The 21,361-nt window shown below is 42.7% G+C and overlaps 1 protein-coding gene across 6 annotated transcripts in view; it reads left to right on the top strand.

Moving 5' to 3' along the window:
• The first annotated feature begins 236 nt into the window (after positions 1-236).
• LOC129855413 (nucleoprotein TPR-like) overlaps positions 237-21,361 on the top strand; it is a 47,460-nt gene continuing 26,335 nt past the window's right edge. For all 6 annotated transcript variants that reach the window (XM_055923054.1, XM_055923057.1, XM_055923056.1 and 3 more), the window contains exons 1-10: positions 237-416; positions 1,023-1,127; positions 1,289-1,362; positions 1,449-1,545; positions 1,626-1,729; positions 1,854-2,018; positions 3,293-3,466; positions 11,768-11,855; positions 12,008-12,148; positions 12,882-12,979. In XM_055923054.1, coding sequence (XP_055779029.1) covers positions 266-416; positions 1,023-1,127; positions 1,289-1,362; positions 1,449-1,545; positions 1,626-1,729; positions 1,854-2,018; positions 3,293-3,466; positions 11,768-11,855; positions 12,008-12,148; positions 12,882-12,979 — 1,197 coding nt within the window. In that variant the 5' untranslated portion in view covers positions 237-265. The remainder of the gene's footprint in view (positions 417-1,022; positions 1,128-1,288; positions 1,363-1,448; positions 1,546-1,625; positions 1,730-1,853; positions 2,019-3,292; positions 3,467-11,767; positions 11,856-12,007; positions 12,149-12,881; positions 12,980-21,361) is intronic.

The following is a 21,361-nucleotide window of genomic DNA, read 5'->3' as shown; positions in this document are numbered from 1 at the left end:
ACATGCATATCTTCAGTTATAAAACAATTGTAATGCAGTATATCTATTTACAAATACAAATCAAAAGGTGTGTGGAAAGTGATTTACATTTGTGGATTGGAGATTTACATTTGGCATGATATTGATCCAGGTCTGCCTTCCTCAATAGCATGACTATGCTCACTGAGTCTGTACGTATGTACATAGTCAAAGATATTCCCAAGTATCTCACTGAGAAGAAGTAGTCACTGCGCCTGCTCAGATCCAGTTGTTTTGTGAGGGGAAAATGTCTGCAGTGCTACTACAAGCTCTGGAGCGCGCGGAGATAACGAAACTCCCGAAAGCTGTTCAAAATAAACTGGAAAAGCTCCTCTCTGATCTGCAATATGAAATAGATTTCCTCAAGGCACACCAGGAGCAATTTAGAGTCGATAGTGGTAAGATATAGCCGAATAGGAGGTCATTATATGTGTACAGCCCCAGCTAACTACGTAGTAGGATAACGCGTGGATGGCCTTGACCGGCAGCATCGACAACTGTTTACTAGCTAGTTTAAGGCAGAGGGATATGATGGATTCAAAAATAGCTTTCCAACAATGTTTATCAACCATGTCTAAATTGCTTTGCTACTGTAACTAGCTAGCATTAGCTGTTCTGTCTGGCGTAACCTGGTGAATGAATGACTGAGTAGGGTAACGTTAGCTCAGGGTCTCCAACCCTGTTGCTGGAGCGCTAACGTTACCGTCCTGTAGGTTCTCACTCTAACCTCAGTTGTAACTGACCTGATTCAGTTTATCAACCAGCTCATTATTAGAATCAGGTGCGCTAGATTGGGGTGTGAGCGAAACCCTGCAGGTCGGTAGCTCTCCAGGAATACGATTGGAGAGGCCTGGGTTTTCTCGTTGAAAACTTCTCTACTCTCTGTCCCTATAGCTAGCTATACGTGGAAGTAGCTAGGCAACTTCATTAAAGTACTTTGATTTATAATGTAGCTTTCAAGACGAGAGCAGCCAAGTTGACATGTGTTGTTGTCACTCTTGCAGAACAACAGTTCTTTGAGAAAGTGCAGCGTCTTGAGCAGAGTCAGGAACAGTTTGTGACCCAGACTGAACAGCACTACAAACTCCGAGAGGAGTTCACCAAGATCAGTAAGTGGAATTAGTTACAAGATCCAGCAAAAGTCTCTTTAATGACTGCTGCATACATGTAAACACTAGTATGTGATGCATGCATGGCTATTTACTGACCATGACTAAAGAATGGAGGATGATAATCTACCATTTAATGAAATTGCTCTTCTTTTCTATAGATGAAGAACTCAAGAGTGTGCGGGAAAATAATAAAAAGTGTGAAATCAACCAAGACAAGTTTACATCTGAACAGGTGAGACTCATGATCTTGTCATCTCTTTAACAGTTGGTGTTGACACCTTTTGTGGCTTAATATAGATGTACACATTTTTATTCTAGGCCCAGTTCTCAAAAGCCAAAGATGAACTGGAGTCAGAGAAGAGGGAGCTTGTGCATACACTGGAGAGGAGATCTCAGGAAGTGGACTATCTGAGTGGTATGGATGAATTTATATGGAGGGATACACACACACACACACATTCTTCATTTAATGTCTGGGATTTATTTGATCATCAGAGGACTTGCAGCGCCTCAATGACAAAGTGTCAGAAGTCAATACCACAAAGATGGGGCTGCAGCTCAAGCTGGACGAGCTCGAATCCTCAGAGGTCAACATCAAGGTGAGCTTATTTGAATGTTCTGTAACTTGTGAACTCTTGAATAGGACTCAGCTCTAAAGGAAGGTGTTAAAATGATCCAATACATCACATGTGTAATCCACACTGCTGTGCCTATTACCTCCAGTACCGTGAGAAGCGTATGGAGCAGGAGAAGGAGCTGTTGCAGGGCCAGACGGCCTGGCTGAACGGAGAGCTCAAGGCTAAGAGTGAGGAGCTGCTGGCGCTGTCACGTCAGAAGGGCAACGAGATCCTGGAGCTCAAGTGCAGCCTTGAGAACAAAGAGGATGAGGTATGACCAAGACAAGCCCAATAATGGACTAAAGGAGCCTAACGTTACTCCTAATAGTCCAAGGACCTGCCATGTTCTGTTAGAGGTGAATTGGCTGTGGAAGCACAAAACAGCCAAATACTCCATCTAAATGTGAATTGATTCTCAATGGCGATACATGTCTAGAAACATAAGACTATTTTCATATCACATAAAAATAATTCCACAAATGCAAAATTTACACACACTTAACTGTTTTTACCACGTTTGCAGCCGACAGTATTTCTCATTGACAACACATTTGTGGCGTCAGTCTTCCGTTTATACACAGGTGTTTGGAGACGCAGACACCTAATTAGCACTAGTGGTACAACTCTGTCTTCCGTCTGTTTTCTGTTAACAAGCGCTGAAATATGGCCATGTGGGAACCCTGCCGCTATAAAGGTGTGAAGTTATTTAACCTGTTTAGTTTTTTGGAAATTATTTCTCACAGATATGAACATTCCTTATGTTTCCAAAACAGTACTGCAAGCGATGCGCGTTAACGTTTAGAGCAAGCATCAGGGCTCTTAACAAAACTCCCTCTGCCAGAAGATACTATCATCAATAGGTGTTAAAGCAAGTTATACCATGGCATTGTTGAATACTCATTTATGATTGGCTTGAAGGGCATTCTATAGCGTACATTATTTCCCTATTACGCATGGTATATCAGCACGGTAGAATTCAATGGCTATAGTTCATTCTGATCTGTTCTATTGAGCTGTTTCTGAAAGCAAAAGTCGAATTGAAAACTTTATTGACATTGTTGATTTCGATTTTCATAATAGCAAGCTAGGACTTGATGATTTAGTTAGCTAAACTACCAAGTTTGTTTGTTTGGTTACCAAGGCAACTACTGTAGCTATCTAGTAAACTTGCTAGCTGCTTCAGTGGATGTTGAACACATTTCTACCTGTAAATGTGTTAAATTATAGCCATGGTATAAAAGGGATAATCCATTCCGCTAGTGTGTCATGGAACACACCTTCCACGTCGTTCATTATTTTCTAGAGAAAGCATAGCCCCTCGTTGATTATCCCTTACGTAGTTAGCGTCTGAATGGGGTAGACCAAGACATAACAGTAAAAAAAAACATATTTCTATCACAAATAGTTATGTTGGAACAACTGTACATGCTGGTTTCATATTCATCTATTGAGTATGTTTTTGATATGACAATGTCTCTAAACTATTACCTGACTGGCTTATCCCCATTTACTGTGACAACATTATGTTTTCGGTTGTTTTTCTAGTTGAACAGAGTCCAGGACCAAGTGACAACTTTAAAGACTTCAAGTGAAAGCCTTCAGAAGCAGACTGAAGACATGATCAGCAAACTGAAAGAGGCTAAGGAGCAGCACGCTAGCATGGAGGAGAAGTTTAGGAATGAGCTGAATGCCAACATAAAGCTCTCCAACTTGTACAAGGTATGTAGAACAAGTCTAAGTTTTGCTTTCAATTCCAATGAGTACTCTATAGCTCTCAAAATCAGTCATGATTGCAGATGTTGCTAATTTGATCGCTACATTTTTTTGCTTATCAAATCAAATGTATTTGTCACATGCGCCAAATATAACGGGTGTATATTTTACCGTGAAATGCTGACTTATAAATAAGCCCTTTCTCAACAATGCAGAGTTAAAAAGTAAGAAAAATTTGCGCACAAAAAAAGGAAACGGTAACACAATAAAATAACGAGGCTATATACAAGGAGTACGGACACCGAGTCGATGTGCAGAGGTATGAGGCAGTTGAGGTAATATGTACATGTAGGTAGGGGTAAAAGTAGTGATGCACCGATATGACATTTTTTGGCCAATAAGGATATCCGTTATTTTCTTTGCCAAAAAACTCATACCGATATGAACATTTTTAGCAGCCCTTTAAGCATTCTAGTACAGTTAAATAGTTAACACACACACATGGATGCAGCGGTCTAAGGCACTGCATCTCAGTGCAGGAGGGTTCACTACAGTCCCTGGTTCAAATCCAGGCTGTATCACATCCGGCCGTAATTTGGAGTCCCATAGGGCGGCGCACAATTGGCCCAGCATCGTCCGGGGTAGGCCGTTATTGTAAATAAGAATTTGTTTTTAACTGACTTGCCTAGTTAAATAAAGGTTACACACACACACCACACTGACCAAAAAGTTGTTTTGTTTGGTATTTACTTATGTCCCCATTAGCAGTAAAACATAATCAAAACCTATTTCTTTCACTTACTTGCTGTGTTGTTTCGTTGTTCAGTCGTTTCATTCTCAACCAGGATTTCTATGGAACGCCGTTTGGGTGTTTGCATGTCAAAAAAGATACACGTCAAATAGTGTCATAAGCTTGTCGACCAATCAGGACCTGAATATAACTGCACGTCACATAATAATTTAATGCGTTCATTAATTTTTTGCGTAGTTATTACACATTGATTACACTATCACTCGTATTTCAAATGTTTAACGATTCATCGAAACGTATGCTATGATGCTGGTAAAGTTGTCTCGCACACCTACTGTGCTGGTCATTAAAAAAAAGTTAGCTAGCTCATGGATGGAAACAATGTTCTTTCCCAAAAGCATAGCTACTGAAACAGATTGTCGTTTTGCTATCTTTAGCTAGCTAACTACACTGCTCAAAAAAATAAAGGGAACACTTAAACAACACAATGTAACTCCAAGTCAATCACACTTCTATGAAATCAAACTGTCCACTTAGGAAGCAACACTGATTGACAATAAATTTCACATGCTGTTGTGCAAATGGAATAGACAAAGGGTGGAAATTATAGGCAATTAGCAAGACACCCCCAAAAAAGGAGTGATTCTGCAGGTGGTGACCACAGACCACTTCTCAGTTCCTATGCTTCCTGGCTGATGTTTTGGTCACTTTTGAATGCTGGCGGTGCTCTCACTCTAGTGGTAGCATGAGACGGAGTCTACAACCCACACAAGTGGCTCAGGTAGTGCAGTTCATCCAGGATGGCACATCAATGCGAGCTGTGGCAAAAAGGTTTGCTGTGTCTGTCAGCGTAGTGTCCAGAGCATGGAGGCGCTACCAGGAGACAGGCCAGTACATCAGAAGACGTGGAGGAGGCCGTAGGAGGGCAACAACCCAGCAGCAGGACCGCTACCTCCGCCTTTGTGCAAGGAGGTGCACTGCCAGAGCCCTGCAAAATGACCTCCAGCAGGCCACAAATGTGCATGTGTCAGTATATGGTCTCACAAGGGGTCTGAGGATCTCATCTCAGTACCTAATGGCAGTCAGGGTACCTCTGGCGAGCACATGGAGGGCTGTGCGGCCCCACAAAGAAATGCCACCACACACCATGACTGACCCACCGCCAAACCGGTCATGCTGGAGGATGTTGCAGGCAGCAGAACGTTCTCCACGGCGTCTCCAGACTCTGTCACGTCTGTCACATGTGCTCATGTGCTCAGTGTGAACCTGCTTTCATCTGTGAAGAGCACAGGGCGCCAGTGGCGAATTTGCCAATCTTGGTGTTCTCTGGCAAATGCCAAACGTCCTGCACGGTGCTGGGCTGTAAGCACAACCCCCACCTGTGGACGTCGGGCCCTCATACCACCCTCATGGAGTCTGTTTCTGACCGTTTGAGCAGAAACATGCACATTTGTGGCCTGCTGGAGGTCATTTTGCAGGGCTCTGGCAGTACGCCTCCTTGCACAAAGGCGGAGGTAGCGGTCCTGCTGCTGGGTTGTTGCCCTCCTACGGCCTCCTCCACGTCTCCTGATGTACTGGCCTGTCTCCTGGTAGTGCCTCCATGCTCTGGACACTACGCTGACAGACACAGCAAACCTTTTTGCCACAGCTCGCATTGATGTGCCATCCTGGCTGAACTGCACTACCTGAGCCACTTGTGTGGGTTGTAGACTCCGTCTCATGCTACCACTAGAGTGAGAGCACCGCCAGCATTCAAAAGTGACCAAAACATCAGCCAGGAAGCATAGGAACTGAGAAGTGGTCTGTGGTCACCACCTGCAGAATCACTCCTTTATTGGGGGTGTCTTGCTAATTGCCTATAATTTCCACCTTTTGTCTATTCGTTTTGCACAATAGCATGTGAGATTTAATGTCAATAAGTGTTGCGTCCTAATTGGACAGTTTGATTTCACAGAAGTGTGATTGACTTGGAGTTACATTGTGTTGTTTAAGTGTTCCCTTTATTTTTTTGAGCAGTGTATATAGCTAGGTGACATCTTCTAAAATAACCCTAATTTATTAGACAGTTCTTATTTGATTAATGGTGGTCGGACCCATCTATGTGAAGCAAACCATAATAAGGATTAGCCACAATAGTGGACTTCGCGGTTAGCCTTCAAAATAAAAGTATTTATCTTTTAAATTAAACTTTTATTTAACTAGGCAAGTCAGTTAAGAACAAATTCTTATTTACAATGACGGCCTACCGGGGAGCTAGCACCAATACAACCAGCCTGAAAAGTTGAAACTGCAGTCATTTTCACTATTCTTAGCAAGGTTTTAGGAATCTTTGTAAGTATTAGCTAGAAAGCCACTTGTTGTTCTCCTATTGAAATTGAACTTCAGTTCATGAAAATAAATAGCTAGCCAGCTACTTAACCCTGTTTCCCAAAGATAACATTATAAGCAGCCAGCTAGCTTCATCTGGCTAGTGAGGCTCGACCTGACCTGGTTATCTGTTGTGAAGCTAGCCACAATAAGTATTAGGCACTATAGTGGAATTTGCTGTTTGCCTTCAAAATAAAAGTACCTCTTTGAAAGTGATGCAGAAAATTAATTGGTGGAATCATGCCATATTTAGACTAGATAATGTTAAACAAGGTTGGAATATGAAGCAATGAAATGGGGTATCAGTCTACTTGGTGACACCCACAGAACACAACTGTGAAGAGTTTATGCAAATATTAGCATTGTAGCTCTTATCGCTGGACTGTGACTGTGTGAAATCACCTCACTAGTCAGCCTATTGTGTGTATTGACATTCATGTTGCACTGTACAGCATTACCTAAGGATTGGGGATCAATGAAATGGGGTAACAGTCTACTCAATACCCCAATATATTTTTTTCCCAACGTCCGCCTCAGAATTATCAGACTCCAAAACATCCACGCAGTATAGTTTTTCATTTACATTTACATTTAAGTCATTTAGCAGACGCTCTTATCCAGAGCGACTTACAAATTGGTGCATTCACCTTATGACATCCAGTGGAACAGCCACTTTACAACAGTGCATCTAAATCTATTAAGGGGGGGGGGGTCAGAAGGATTACTTTATCCTATCCTTTTTCCTCGGGTATAGTGTTCAATACACATAGGTTGACAATACATGTGGCTCAATTCACAGTTGTTTCAGAGTCCCGCAATAAGAGCTACGATGCAAATGTGGATCAATGACGTGGGGTAAGGCTGCAGAGTAAAATAAGTATGCCCCCAATGCAATTCTAAAGTATAATACATCCAGTCTGATTTCAACCGATTTTTGTCAAATTTACAAATTGTCTTTTGTTGATTTTATATAACAACATTCCAACCTCGTTTCACATGATCTATTCAATTATGGCATAATTCTACTATTTGTATTCATTTGCATCACTGTCAATGACATACTTTGGGGGGCAGGTAGCCTAGTGGTTAGAGCATTGGACTAGTAACCAAAAGGTTGCTGGATCGAATCCTCGAGCTGACAAGGTAAAAATCTGTCGTTCTGCCCCTGAACAAGGCAGTTAACCCACTGTTCCTAGGCCGTCAATGTAAATAAGAATTTGTTCTTAACTGACTTGCCTAGTTAAATAAAGGTTCAATTTAAAAAATAAAATACATTTTGAAGGCTAACCGCAAAGTCCACTATTGTGGCTAATCCTTATTGTGGCTAGCTTCACATAGATGGGTCCGACCACCGTTAATCAAATAAGAACTGTCTTATAAATTAGGGTTATTTTAGATGACAACACCTAGCTATTTAGTTAGCTAGTTAACGATGTGATACAGCCTGGATTCGAACCAGGGACTGTAGTGACGCGTCTTGCTCTGAGATGCAGTGCCTTAGACCGCTGCATCCGTGCATGTGTTAACTATTTAACTGTACTAGAATGCTTAAAAGGCCGCTAAAATTTGTAATATTGGTTATTGATGTCGGGTTTTTTGGCAAGGAAAATATGGGTATCAGCCAAAAACGTCTGTGCATCACTACTGGGAGTATAAATACCTTAAAGGATAGGGACGTGGATCAGAACCAGTTAGTATTTGTTCTAACCACTGTTTTGCTTCATGCAGCGCGACACATCTCCTTCGCATAGAGTTGATCAGGCTGTTTATTGTGGCATGTTGTCCCACTCCTCTTCAATGGCTGTGTGAATTTGCTGGATATTTACATTTTAGCCATTTAGCAGACTCTCTTATCCAGAGCGACTTAGTGCATTCATCTTAAGATAACTAGGTGGGACAACAACACAGCACAGGCATAAAGGTACATTTTTCCTCAACGTAGCCATCAGTAGAGTAAGAGCTAGAAGATGTGGGGGGGTCAAGTGCAAGTGCTGGGTGAGGTGAGGAGGAGGATTATTTAAGATACTGTTTGAAGAGGTAGGGTTTCAGATGTTTTCAGGAGATGGGCAGGGACTCTGCTGTCCTAGCTTCAGGGGGAAGCTGGTTCCACCGCCAGGACAGACAAGAGCTTGGACTGGGCTGAGCGGGAGCTGCCCTCACCTAGGTAGAATGGAGTGATCGGGTTGGGATGTAGTTGGGATGTAGGGTTTGAGCATACCCAGAAGGTAGGGAGGGGCAGTCCTCTTGCTATTCCTGTAGGTAACCACCATGGTCTTGTAGGTGATGCGAGCTGGAAGCCAGTGGAGTGTGCAGAGGAGCGGGGTGACATGAGAGAACTTGGGGAGGTTGGAAACCAGGCGTGCTGCTGCTTTCTGAATAAGTTGCAGGGGTTTGATTGGTCAAGCAGGAACAGCGAGTTGCAGTAGTCCAGGCGGGGGAGGACAAGTGCCTGGATTAGGACCTGCACTAATTTCTGTGTGAGGTAGGGTCATACTCTACGGATGTTGTAGAGCATGAACCTGCAGGAGCGGGTCACTGATTTGATGTTTAAATTATTTTTTTTTTTAAGAACAACAGGCTGTTGTCCAGGGTCACGCTAAGTTTCTTTGCACTCTGGGAGGTCGACACTGTGGAGTTGTCAACTGTGATGGAGGTCTTTGAGCAGGCAGGCCTTCCCGTGAGGAAGAGCAGTTCTGTCTTGTTGAGCTTGAGGTGGTGGGCCGATATGCAAGTTGAGATATCTGCCAGGGGCGTAGAGATGTGTGTCGCCACCTGAATGTCGGGGGGGGGGGGGGGGGGGGGGGGGGTAGTTGACATCCGTATAGCATTGATAGGAGAGACCATGTGAGGATATGATGGAGGCGAGTGACTTGGTGTATAGAGAGAAGAGGAAAGGGCCTAGAATCTGTCCCCGGGGGGCACAAGTAGTGCTGGTAGGAGCGGCCTGCCAGATAGGATGCAATACAAGAGTGTGCTAAGCCTGAGACGCCCAGCCCTAGGAGGTTCTGATGCGTTCAGTGTCGAAGGCAGCGGAGAGTTCTAGAAGGATGAGAACAGAGGAGAGAGAGTCAACTTTGGCAGTGTGGAGAACCTCCATGTCACAGAGAAGAGCAGTCTCGTTGAGTGACCCGTCTTGAAGCCTGACTGGTTAGTGTCAAGAAGATTGTTCTGAGAGAGATAATGAGAAAGTTAATCAGAGACAGCAAGCTCAATTGTTTTACAAAAAAATTAAGAGGTGAAAAGGTCTATAGTTTTTGACGTCAGTTGAGTCGAGTGTTGGTTTCTTAAGGAGGGGACGCAGCCAGTGGTATTGGCGGGAACTGGAACATGCTCTCCTACACGTCGATCCAAAGCATCCCAAACGTGCTCAGTGGGTGACATATCTGGTGAGTATGCAGGCCATGGAAGAACTTGGACATTTTCGGCTTCTAGGAATTGTGTACAGATCCTTGTGACATGGGGCCGTGCATTATCATGCTGAAACATAAGGTGATGGTGGCGGCTGAATGGCACGACAATGGGCTTCAGTCACAATATCTTTGTGCGTTCAAATTACCATTATTCCTGCCACTACTGACACCATTGGGGCACTCTGTTCACAACATTGACATCAGCAAACCGTCATACACACTGTCTGCTATTTGTTCGGTACAGTTGAAACCGGGATTTATCATGAAGAGCACACTTCTCCAGTGTGCTAGTGGCCATCGAAGGTGAGCATTTGCTCACTGAAGTCAGTTAGGATGCCGAACTGCGGTCAGGTCAAGACCCTGGTGAGGACGACGAGCACGCAGATGAGCTTCCCTGAGACTGTTTCTGACAGTTTGTGCAGAAATTCTTTGGTTGTACAAACCCCCAGTTTCATCAGCTGTCCGTGTGGCTGGTCTCAGACGATCCCGCAGGTGAAACCAGATGTGGAGGTCCTCGGTTGGCGTGTTTACTTGTGGTCTGCGGTTGGATGTACTGCCAAATTCTCTAAAATGACGGTGGTGGCTTATGGTAGAGAAATAAACATAAAATTCTTTGGCAACAGCTCTGGTGGACATTCCTGCAGTCAGCATGCCAATTGCTTGAGACATCAGGGCATTATTGTTTGATAAAACTGCACATTTTAGTGGCATTTTATTGTCCCCAGCACAAGGTGCACCTGTGTAATGATCATGCTGTTTAATCAGCTTCTTGATATGTCACACCTGTCAGGTGGATGGATTATCTTGGCAAAGGAGAAATGCTCACTAACAGGGATGTGCACAAAATGTTTGAGAAATAAGCTTTGTGCATGTGGCAAATGTTTGAGATCTTTTATTTCAGCTCATGAAACATGGGACCAACACTACATGTTGCAATTATATTTTTGTTCAGTATAGATTAAAACTTTCTTAGTAAGTAATATGGTCTACAGCTTATCATGAGGCATTCTAACCTTTAGACTTCCTTTTAATATTAGAGATCGCGCACCAGCTGTTGCTAACCGAGAGACACACAACTGCTGTTCTCTCATGCATAGAAAAAACAGCTAGAATTATATTTTCCATGTCCTTGTTCAGCCAAGACTCGGAAAACATAGGATATTACAGTTCTTCAGATGACTTTGATAGGATAGTCTCGAAGGGAGCTCATCCAGTTTATTCTCAACTAATTGCAGGTTTGCCAATAGAATGGAGGGTAGAGGCGGTTTATCCATTCGCCGACATAGTTTCGTCAGATATCCCGCATGCTGGTCTCTGTAACACCGCCTCTTCCTTTTTCGAGTGTCTGGGATTTGGGCCTTGCCCGGTATGGGCAAGTATGACCTTCGCATCAGACTCATTGATGTAGAAATCCTCATCCAAATAGAGGTCTGTTCTGATGTTCAAAAGCTATTTTCGGTCATAGGAAACAATGCCAGAAGCATGTCGAACAAAAGTTAAGATCAGTGCAAAAAAACACTAAATGGCACAATTGGTCAGGTGCCCATAAAATGGCTGCTATTCCCTCCAATGCCATTCTACAGTATTTTCTTAATTAATGTATTTTTTTACTTTAGTTACAATTTTTTCGATTTTGTGTGGATAAGCTTTTGGTGAACATTTTAGTTAACAGGTGCATGTTACATTTTCATGGTGGATGATGTGAAGCATTTAGCTAATAAGTGCATTAATTGTTCCTGTCCCAACACTGGCCAACAACCCTTTACCTTGTCTTCCCAGGGAGCTGCTGCAGACTCTGAGTCCAAGAGTGAGGAGTTGAGTGGGGCTGTAGAGGAGCTGCACAAGCTGCTGAAGGATGCTGTAGAAGGTGAGGGAGAGAGAGACCAGAAAGACAGTCACACACAACTATTGTCTCAATGCAAAACTGTCTAACACAGGCACTATGTTTTCTTGTCATTGGTATGCTAACTTTATTTATTTGTCATTAGTCTGAATTCTCCTCTCCTTTCCTCTCTACAGCGAACAAGGCCCTGGAGGTGAAACTGCAGGAGATGGATGCCTGTCGGATCAAGGAGGTTGCTGAGCTGAAGGAGAGTATCTCCAGTCTGGAGAAAGAACTGGACAACGCCAACGAACTGCTGTCCGACACCAAGCTCAGAGGTCAGACTTAAGAAACAAACGCCTGGCGTTTTATTTTTTACTGAACAGTTGACTGGACCTTAAAATTACTTTAATAGGGATGGTGTCTCTCCGAGTTAGCATCATTACCAGCAGATTTGACGAACTGGCCACTGACTGATTTCTAATGATCAAAGAATGATCAAAGAAAACCCCATCATCCTAATACAAATCAGTCTTGTATTAGGATGATGGGGTTTCTTTGATCATGCCCTGGAGACTTCAGTTTGAAATTGTTAGCAGTTGATGTTCTTTAATAACACAGACCCCAAAGCAAATCAGGGGGAGGAAAATAGGTTTATTCAAAGCGCACAAATCATGCTTGGAAGTAGTAGATGGTCATTCTCCCCTCTCCTCAGTGATGCTCTCCAGTATATTTCTCCCCAGAAGAAAGGGACAGGATCTAGTTTTATAACCCAGCCCTAGCCTGTGGTTGACCAACTAGAAGTCCTTGTAGTACAACTTGGCCAATAGCCAAATAACAAGTATCCTATTTCAGGCTCACTCTGTAGACAAATTCCTCCCATGTCTCTGACCCATTGATAAATAATTCCCTATTACAGAAAAAACACTTTTTTCCATTGATCGTTAATTCTATTGACTTCTTGACCTCTCGTACTTTCTCTGCGTTGTGTATTTATCTTCGACATATTCTTACAAAATGGAGGATGAAATTTGACCTGTTTGCATGGGTGTCTATTTCCATGCCCTGCAGGTGCAGCCTCAGTGTTGTCAGAGGAAACGATTACCACCATGTCCCCAACTGCAGCCGCCGTGGCCAAGATTGTCAAACCTGGCATGAAGCTGACTGAGGTAACCACTAGAGAACGGCCAATACCGTTTTTTTGGGTGTCAAGAAGGCCGAGGGCCGGTATTTTAAGCCGATATTCAATATTTTTGTATATAGTCCCCCCATTTTAGGGGTACCAAAAGTATTGGGCCAAATATGTGTATTAAAGTAGTAAAAAGTTAAGTATTTGGTCCCATGTTCTTAGCATGCAATGACTACATCAAGTTTGTGACTATACATATTTGTTGAATGCATTTGCTGTTTGTTTTGGTTGTTTCAAATAATTTTGTGCCTAATAGAAATGAATGGTAAATAATGTATTGTCATTTTGGAGTCTCTTTTATTGTAATCAAGTATAGAATGTTTCGAAACACTTCTGCATTAAATGGATGCTACCATGATTACTGATAATCCTGAATGAATCGTGAATAATGATGCACAAATATACTCCCCCAAAAATGCATGTCTTGAGGTGATGATATTTGTGCGTCAAACTTTCTCACTGATCATTCACAATTCATTCAGGATTAACTGTAAACACAGTAGCATCCACATTACTGTAGAAGTGTTTAGAAATTAGATTTTATTATTTGCAGTAAAAGTGACTCAAATGACACGGTACATTATTTACCATTCATTTATATTGGTCGCAAAATAATCGGAAAGGTTAGTATGTCTTGGGGGTATGGTATTTGTGCGTCTAACTTTCTCACTCATTCACATGAGCTGGAAAGGCACCAAAACAAACAGCAAATGCATCCCACAAATCGGTAGAATCACAAGCTTGATATAGTTATTGTGTGCTATGAAGATGGGACCAATTACTAAACTTTTCACTACTTTAATACACATACAAGTGAATTTGTCCCAATACTGTTGGTCCCCAAAAACGTGGGGACAATGTACAAAATGTGCTGTAATTTGTAAATGGTTCACACGATATGGATGAAAATACCCTCAAATTAAATCTGGCAGGCTGCACTTCAATCGCATAGTCATATTGTTTCAAATCCAAAGTGTTGGAGTACAGAGCCACAACAACAGTGTGTCACTGTTCCATTACTTTTGGAGCTCGCTGTATATTAGCCTACTGATCATGTTATCAGTAGAAGCATCACTCCAGCTTGCATAGATGCATCACTCCAGAATGGCACGCCTGTATGGAAGGACCTCATATAGGCATTGCCGTTTGAGACTATAAAATAGTATTTTATATATATATTTTTTTGTCATTTTCCTTGATCAGGAATTCTTTAAACATTTTTGGGGTTTTCAGGACGCATCTCTAAAAAAAGTCAGCTGCCAGGACGAAATTCGAAACAACTCAATTGGCTAGTTCAGCTATCTGTCAAGAAAAAGGCGGGCTGTAACTTGAGCCTACTGCTACTATTGGATAGAGCGAGGCTGTAACTCCGCTCCCTTTCACATCTCTCTCCATTAGTGATGGGTAGGATTGGGCAGTATTAGGGCTGTTACAGTAACCGTATTACTGCCACACCTGCCACACCGGCAGTCATGAGTCATGACCGCAGTCAAATTCAACGGGACCGTTTAGTCACGGTAACTAGGTTTCTCCAAAGCTGTGCTTTGATGCTGCTGATGGTCATTAGTAGCCTACCGAACTTGATAACTGCCTGGTACTCAGCACTCCATTGTCCCTCTAATCTCTCTGACATCAATGCAAAAAATATACGTTTTCCCCTGCCCCTGTTTTGAGACATGATAGGTGCATGATAATGGTCCAGTCTAAATCCAAACTAATTTCACACATATTATTTAGTATATGTAAAGACAAGATTAAATTAAGAATAGTCTGATGGGTGAAAACATTATCACTTGTGAATTATGTATTATCACTTGTGAATGAAGCCCAGCATGCGTTTTTTTTGCGTTTTTTTTTCTTCTTTCAAATCATAGTCGGACACCTCATGTAGCCTAGCTCATAGACTTATATGTTTTGATAAGGTTTGTATCACAACTAAAGTGGCCAAATAACTTGTTCAAAATAAGCACGTTTATCCGCTTTACAGCCGGTGTAGAGCCTCACTGACATAGGCAGCGCACAAGTTTCAAGTTTGGGGAAGATCATTTTCACCATAAAAATTCACCTTTATAATAAAGCATTACATGCATAATCGCATTTGCGATCACTTTTGAGAATGGTGTTTTCCCGCTAATTGCATTTTGGAACATTCCCGCTTATAGCCAGCCTAATGCAGTGTGCACATTGCTGGGCTTATAATGTGAAGAAATATCCTAGTAGTTTATCAATATTTTGTGGTAAATGTTCTGATCTGTTGCATCAGCCTCATAGCTTTTAAAATGTTTTTTGATGCTAGTTGTTGTATTAATTTGGGATCTATCACATCCCACAACTGTCCCAGAGTATGTTTGGAATATTTCTTTCTTGCACAGTAGGACAAATTGACCAATAGAATAGGTCAACTTTTGTACTATGGGGGATAGTAAATGGACAGACTAGTGCTTTTGCTGTTCGTTAGGCCTACTCATCTTTTTGGCTGACGAAATGTAAATGCGTGCAGTTGCGTTCCCGATGTGTCTGTCTTCACTTGAAGCCTACTTCGAAGATGAGATGCCTGTGAGAATGGCCCGACTACGTGACGGGAATTAGCTAATAAGAATTAAGATATCTGAGGGAGCCATGTGAGTGAGAGGTGTTTCGGAGCAAAGCGATTGGCAGCCGGGAGGAAGTCATTATTTTATTCAGCCCAAGGGCACAACTGCCACAAGGCATGGACTATTTTAGGGGGCATTATGTCCAAACGAGGGGATGCATAAATAACTCAAAATTAAGCATATAATAGGACCTGTTTCTTTGTTAACCGCTCAACACAGAGTAGCTGCATGTGCGTACTCCCTCAGAAATCCTTTGGAGAAAACATCCTCTCTATTTTATTCAGCTATGTTCAATTGTATTCTTCATATTATAAAATAATGCCACGGAATTCTAAGCAAATCTTGTCTGCTAAATTAACTAGTGTAGCCCACAGCCATATGGCATAGCCAGATCAGGGCATCACATAAGGACAACTCAGAGTATGCTATTCTGTTCTTCTGAAATAGACAACATTTTCTTAATATCATGTTTCTTTAGACCTGCCTAAAATAAATAATGGATTAACTGTGATGGTGTAGGCTATATTACATGGATTAATTACACTTTTTTTTTAGTGTAGATGTTCCAAAGGTCTGCATCAGTGGCTTGTAGGCTATGCGTGGAAGCCAGGAGACGTTAAATGTTTGTTAAATAATTGCCAATTACTGTTAGGCCAGCAGTTATTTGCTTGACAATCACCGTCTGACACAATTTCATGACCGCCAAAGCCCTAAGCGGTATCAAGATTTTCCAGACCGTCCTTCTCTCATCCTGGGATTTACGGTATTACCAGCTTAGTACTCAAGGGGCGCCAAAAAAACCTCAAAAAGCCTATTGGGTGTCTATTACCAGAATGCTAACAAAATTCGCACAAGTATATGTGAAAGTTAGTCTTATTCTAAAATGTATTAAATAAAATTGTTTCCTTATCAATCTACACACAATACCCTAAAATGACACGGCGAAAACAGGTTCCAATTTTCTGGGGCACATTTATGAAAAATCAAAAACAGATTCCTTATTTACATAATTATTCAGACCCTTTGCTATGAGACTTGAAATTGAGCTCAGGTGCATCCTGTTTCAATTAATCGTCTTTGAGGTGTTTCTACACCTTGATTGGAGTCCACCTGTGGTAAATTCAATTGATTGGACAGGATTTGTAAAGGCACACACCTGTCTATATAAGGTCCCGCAGTTGACAGTGCGTGTCAGAGTGAAAACAAAGCCATGAGGTCGAAGGAATTGTCTGTAGAGCTCTGAGACAGGATTGTGTCGAGGCACAGATGTGGTTAAGGGTACTAAAACATTTCTGCAGCATTGAAGGTCCCCAAGAATACAGTGGCCTAAATCATTCTTAAATGGAAGAAGTTTAGAACCACCAAGATTCTTCCTAGAGCTGGCCGCTCAGGCAAACTGAGGCAATCGGGGGAGAAGGGCCTTGGTCATGGAGGTGACCAAGAACCCGATGGTTACTCTGACAGAGCTCCTCTGTGGAGATGGCAGAACCTTCCAGAAGGACAACCAACTCTGCATCACTCCACCGACCAAACGGAAGCCACTCTTCAGTAAAAGGCACATGACAGCCCGCTTGGAGTTTGCCAAAGAGCATCTAAAAGGACTCTCAGACCATGAGAAACAAGATTCTCTAGTCTGATTCTCTAGTCTGAAACCAAGATTGAACTCTTTGGCCTGAATGCCAAGCGTCACGTCTGGAGGAAACCTGGCACCATCACTACGACGAAGCGAGTGGTGGTGGCAGCATGCTATGGGGAGGGACTGAGAGACAAGTCAGGATAGAGGGAAAGATAAACAGAGCAAAGTACAGAGAGATCCTTGATGAAAACATGCTCCAGAGTGCTCAGGACCTCAGACTGGGGTGAAGGTTCATCGTTGTCTACAGGACAACGACCCTAAGCACACCGCCAAGACAACGCAGGAGTAGCTTCGGGACAAGTCTGAATGTCCTTGAGTGGGCCGGACTTGAACCTGATCTAACATCTCTGGGGAGACCTGAAAATAGCTGTGCAGCGACACTCCCCATTTAACCTGACAGAGCTTGAGATGATCTGCAGAGAAGAATGGAAGAAACTCCCCAAATTAGATACAGGTGTGCCAAGCTTGTTGCATTATACCCAAGAGGACTCAAGACTAATCACTGCCAAAGGTGCTTCAACAAATTACTGAGTAAAGGGTCTGAATATATATATGTAAATGTGATATTTCAGGTTATTTTTAATACATTTGCAAACATTTCTTAAATCCTGTTTTTGCTTTGTCATTATGGGGTATTGTGTGTAGAATGATGAGGGGGGTGAAAAAACAATTCAATCAATTTTAGAATAAGCCTGTAAGAAAATGTGGAAAAAGTCTACCGAATGTAACTTTTGTGTGTTTGGACAGTTTTACAAGCGACATTGTGCAAATGAACACTACTGGCTCTGGAGCAGCATGTGTGTCTGGGTGGAGTCTGGAGTCGCTAGGGCAACGGACCTGCCTGCTCTGTTCGGAGAAAATGGGGGAGGACAGATGGGCCGAGAACGGAGAGGAGAAAAAATGCAAGGAAATCGAATGAGAGCAGTCCCAACTGTACAGAACTCATCCAAAGGGCTTTGACTTCTCAAACAATATGATGTCCCATCACCTTATTAATTCAGCCACTTATGTAGACAACTAGCAAGTTAAACTTTGGGGTCGCATCAACACAGAATACTTTGTATTTCACGCTGGGGGAAAAGAACGCATAAGAAATATATTGCTGCTTTTTTTTTAAACACGGATCTAAAATGCTTTTTGTCATTTCTGCTCGGCATCAGACTAATTTTGTGCCTCAGTTGCACTTCTCCACTTGGATGAGAATGTATCTGACGTATCCCTACTTTTCTTTGGTACTTTTGTCAGTGTAGCCAGCCTACTTTTCTCCGGTAAATGCAAGACTAACATGAGGAAAAACATTAGGAAATGTAGCTGGCTACGTTCTTTCTATGATAAACAGAAATATGATGGCCATGTATAGATTTGGGAAAAAATACCATGTTTTTTAATTGTAAGCTAATTTAACCTTGTGTGGCTGCCAGCCAAATGGCGTTGCACTTCTGTTGGCATCTTATGAAAATAAAGCTATTTTCTGCCGAATGTGTTGCACTAATGTGTTTTCCGTGAAGGAAAAATATAGTTGCACGTCCCTGGTCACGCTATTGAAGCCAAAAACACTGACGGTCAGTATAAAACGTGACCCCTGTCAATACACAGCTGGACTCACCTGCTCCCGCTTTCTTCAGTTGTGCTATTTACAAACTAACTTGCGACTGGCTCAACTGTTCTGGGGCACTACGGTAAGCTTCGTAATATGACAGGTGAAATGAAGAACGCAATCTGCTTTATCGTCTAACAAATTGCACAAGTTAACTGCAGTTATTTACTTAAGTAGCTACAAATATTAAAATGTATAGAAAAACTTAAAAGAAAAAGTTTCAACTGTATTGACGTTATTGTATAAACCAACCCGTGGCTATTTCCAAATACTCCGGTATATGGTATAATGCCCAAGCCTAGTGATTGGGAAGTTTTGTTATTTTTATTGACTCTGATCTTTTTGAGTCAGTAATGCCCAGATCACGCAGGACCCCCTACCGGTGAATGATGAACTAAAAACTCTAAAGAATCATGATTCTGCAAGCCTCTCGTTCACAATGGGGGCTTATTGAAGCTGTCATCTGTGACTGAAGCTATAAAAATGTGCTTCAAACAATGTAAATTGTCATTGGTAGGCATACAAATAAGCCACAATCTAGTCCGCAACCCGACTATTGTGAACGAAATGCAATTGCTTGCCCACACGATTAGTTCTCAAGTTCGGGTGTTGAGCAGAGGCAGGCTGTCTATGTTTTGGTTCTAACAAAGCCTTGTCCACCGATAACATTCAATAATCATGCAGTCATTTATCAGTTCTAAACATGTATTTTTTACTTCTCCATGGGGTATGATCTTTTTTCCTTCCTAATCTTTGCTAACAGGAGTTCAATTTTGGTTACTGTCAATTCATCAATTTCTCACTACTGCACCTTTCTGTTGAATGAGCTAGCTTGCTGCTGCTGATTTTCCCAGCTGGACATTCCTCGTAATTGTGTAGTGCTTGTGGCTTACGCGGTGAGTGGCAGCTGGAATAGCAACAGTTTTGCTATGTGGAGGCACTATTGGCAAAGCCGGTAGAGAAGCATAGATTAGAAAAGGCCAATATCGGCTACATACTGACACATACAGTACCAGTCAAAAGTTTGGACACCTACTCATTCCAAATCTAAATATATTGAATGATTGATATTCTTCAAAGTAGCCACCCTTTGCCTTGACAGCTTTGCACGCTCTTGGAATTCTCTCAACCAGTCGTAAGAACCATCACGCGTTATGATGAAACTGGCTCTTATGAGGACCGCCACAGGAAAGGAAGACCCAGAGTTACCTCTGCTGCAGAGGATAAGTTCATTAGAGTTAACTGCACCTCACACTGCAGCCCAAATAAATGCTTCACAGAGTTCAAGTAACAGACACATATCAACATCAACTGTTCAGAGGAGACTGTGAATCAGGCCTTCATGGTCGAATTGCTACAAAGAAACCACTACCAAAGGACACCAATAAGAAGAGGAGACTTTCTTGGGCCAAGAAACACGAGCAATGGACGTTAGACCAGGGGAAATCTGTCCTTTGACGCCGAGTAGGTGAAATGATGATCTCTGCATGTGTGGTTCCCACTGTGAAGCATGGAGGAGGTGATGTGGGGGTGCTTTGCTGGTGACACTCAGTGATTTATTTAGAATTCAAGGCACACTTAACCAGCATGGCTACCGTAGGGATGCGCCATCCCATCTGGTTTGTGCTTAGTGGGGCTGTCATTTGTTTTTCAACAGGACAGTGACCCAGGGCTATTTGACTATTTGGGCTATTTGACCAAGAAGGAGAGTGATGGAGTGCTGCATCAGATGACCTGGCTTCCACAATCACCCGACCTCAATCCAATTGAGATGGTTTCGGAGGAGTTAAATTGCAGAGTTTTTTTTTTATTATTATTTTTTATCCCATTCTCTCCCCAATTTTCGTGGTATCCAATCGCTAGTAATTACTACCTTGTCTCATCGCTACAACTCCCGTACGGGCTCGGGAGAGACGAAGGTCGAAAGCCATGCGTCCTCCGAAGCACAACCCAACCAGCCGTACTGCTTCTTAACACAGCGCGCCTCCAACCCGGAAGCCAGCCGCACCAATGTGTCGGAGGAAACACCGTGTACCTGGCCCCCTTGGTTGGCGCGCACTGTGCCCGGCCCGCCACAGGAGTCGCTGGAGCGCGATGAGACAAGGATATCCCTACCGGCCAAACCCTCCCTACCCCGGACGACGCTATGCCAATTGTGCGTCGCCCCACGGACCTCCCGGTCGCGGCCGGCTGCAACAGAGCCTGAGCGCGAACCCAGAGACTCTGGTGGCGCAGTTAGCACTGCGATGCAGTGCCCTAGACCACTGCGCCACCCGGGAGGCCCAAATTGCAGAGTTAAGGAAAAGCAGCCAAGTGCTCAGCATATGTGGGAACTCCTTCAAGACTGTTGGAAAAGCATTCCTCATAAAGCTGGTTGAGATAATTCCAAGAGTGTGCAAAGCTGTCATCAAGTCAAAGTGGTGGCTACTTTGAAGATATATTTAGATTTGTTTAACACTTCTTTTTTTTTGGTTACTGCATGATTACATATGTCTTATTTCTTAGTGTTGATGTCTTCACTATTATTCTACAATA

The sequence above is a fragment of the Salvelinus fontinalis genome, chromosome 5 (assembly GCF_029448725.1).
Source record: "Salvelinus fontinalis isolate EN_2023a chromosome 5, ASM2944872v1, whole genome shotgun sequence".
Taxonomy (NCBI): domain Eukaryota; kingdom Metazoa; phylum Chordata; class Actinopteri; order Salmoniformes; family Salmonidae; genus Salvelinus; species Salvelinus fontinalis.
Note: the sequence above shows the minus strand (reverse complement) of the source record. Positions and strands in the feature narration are given on the sequence as shown.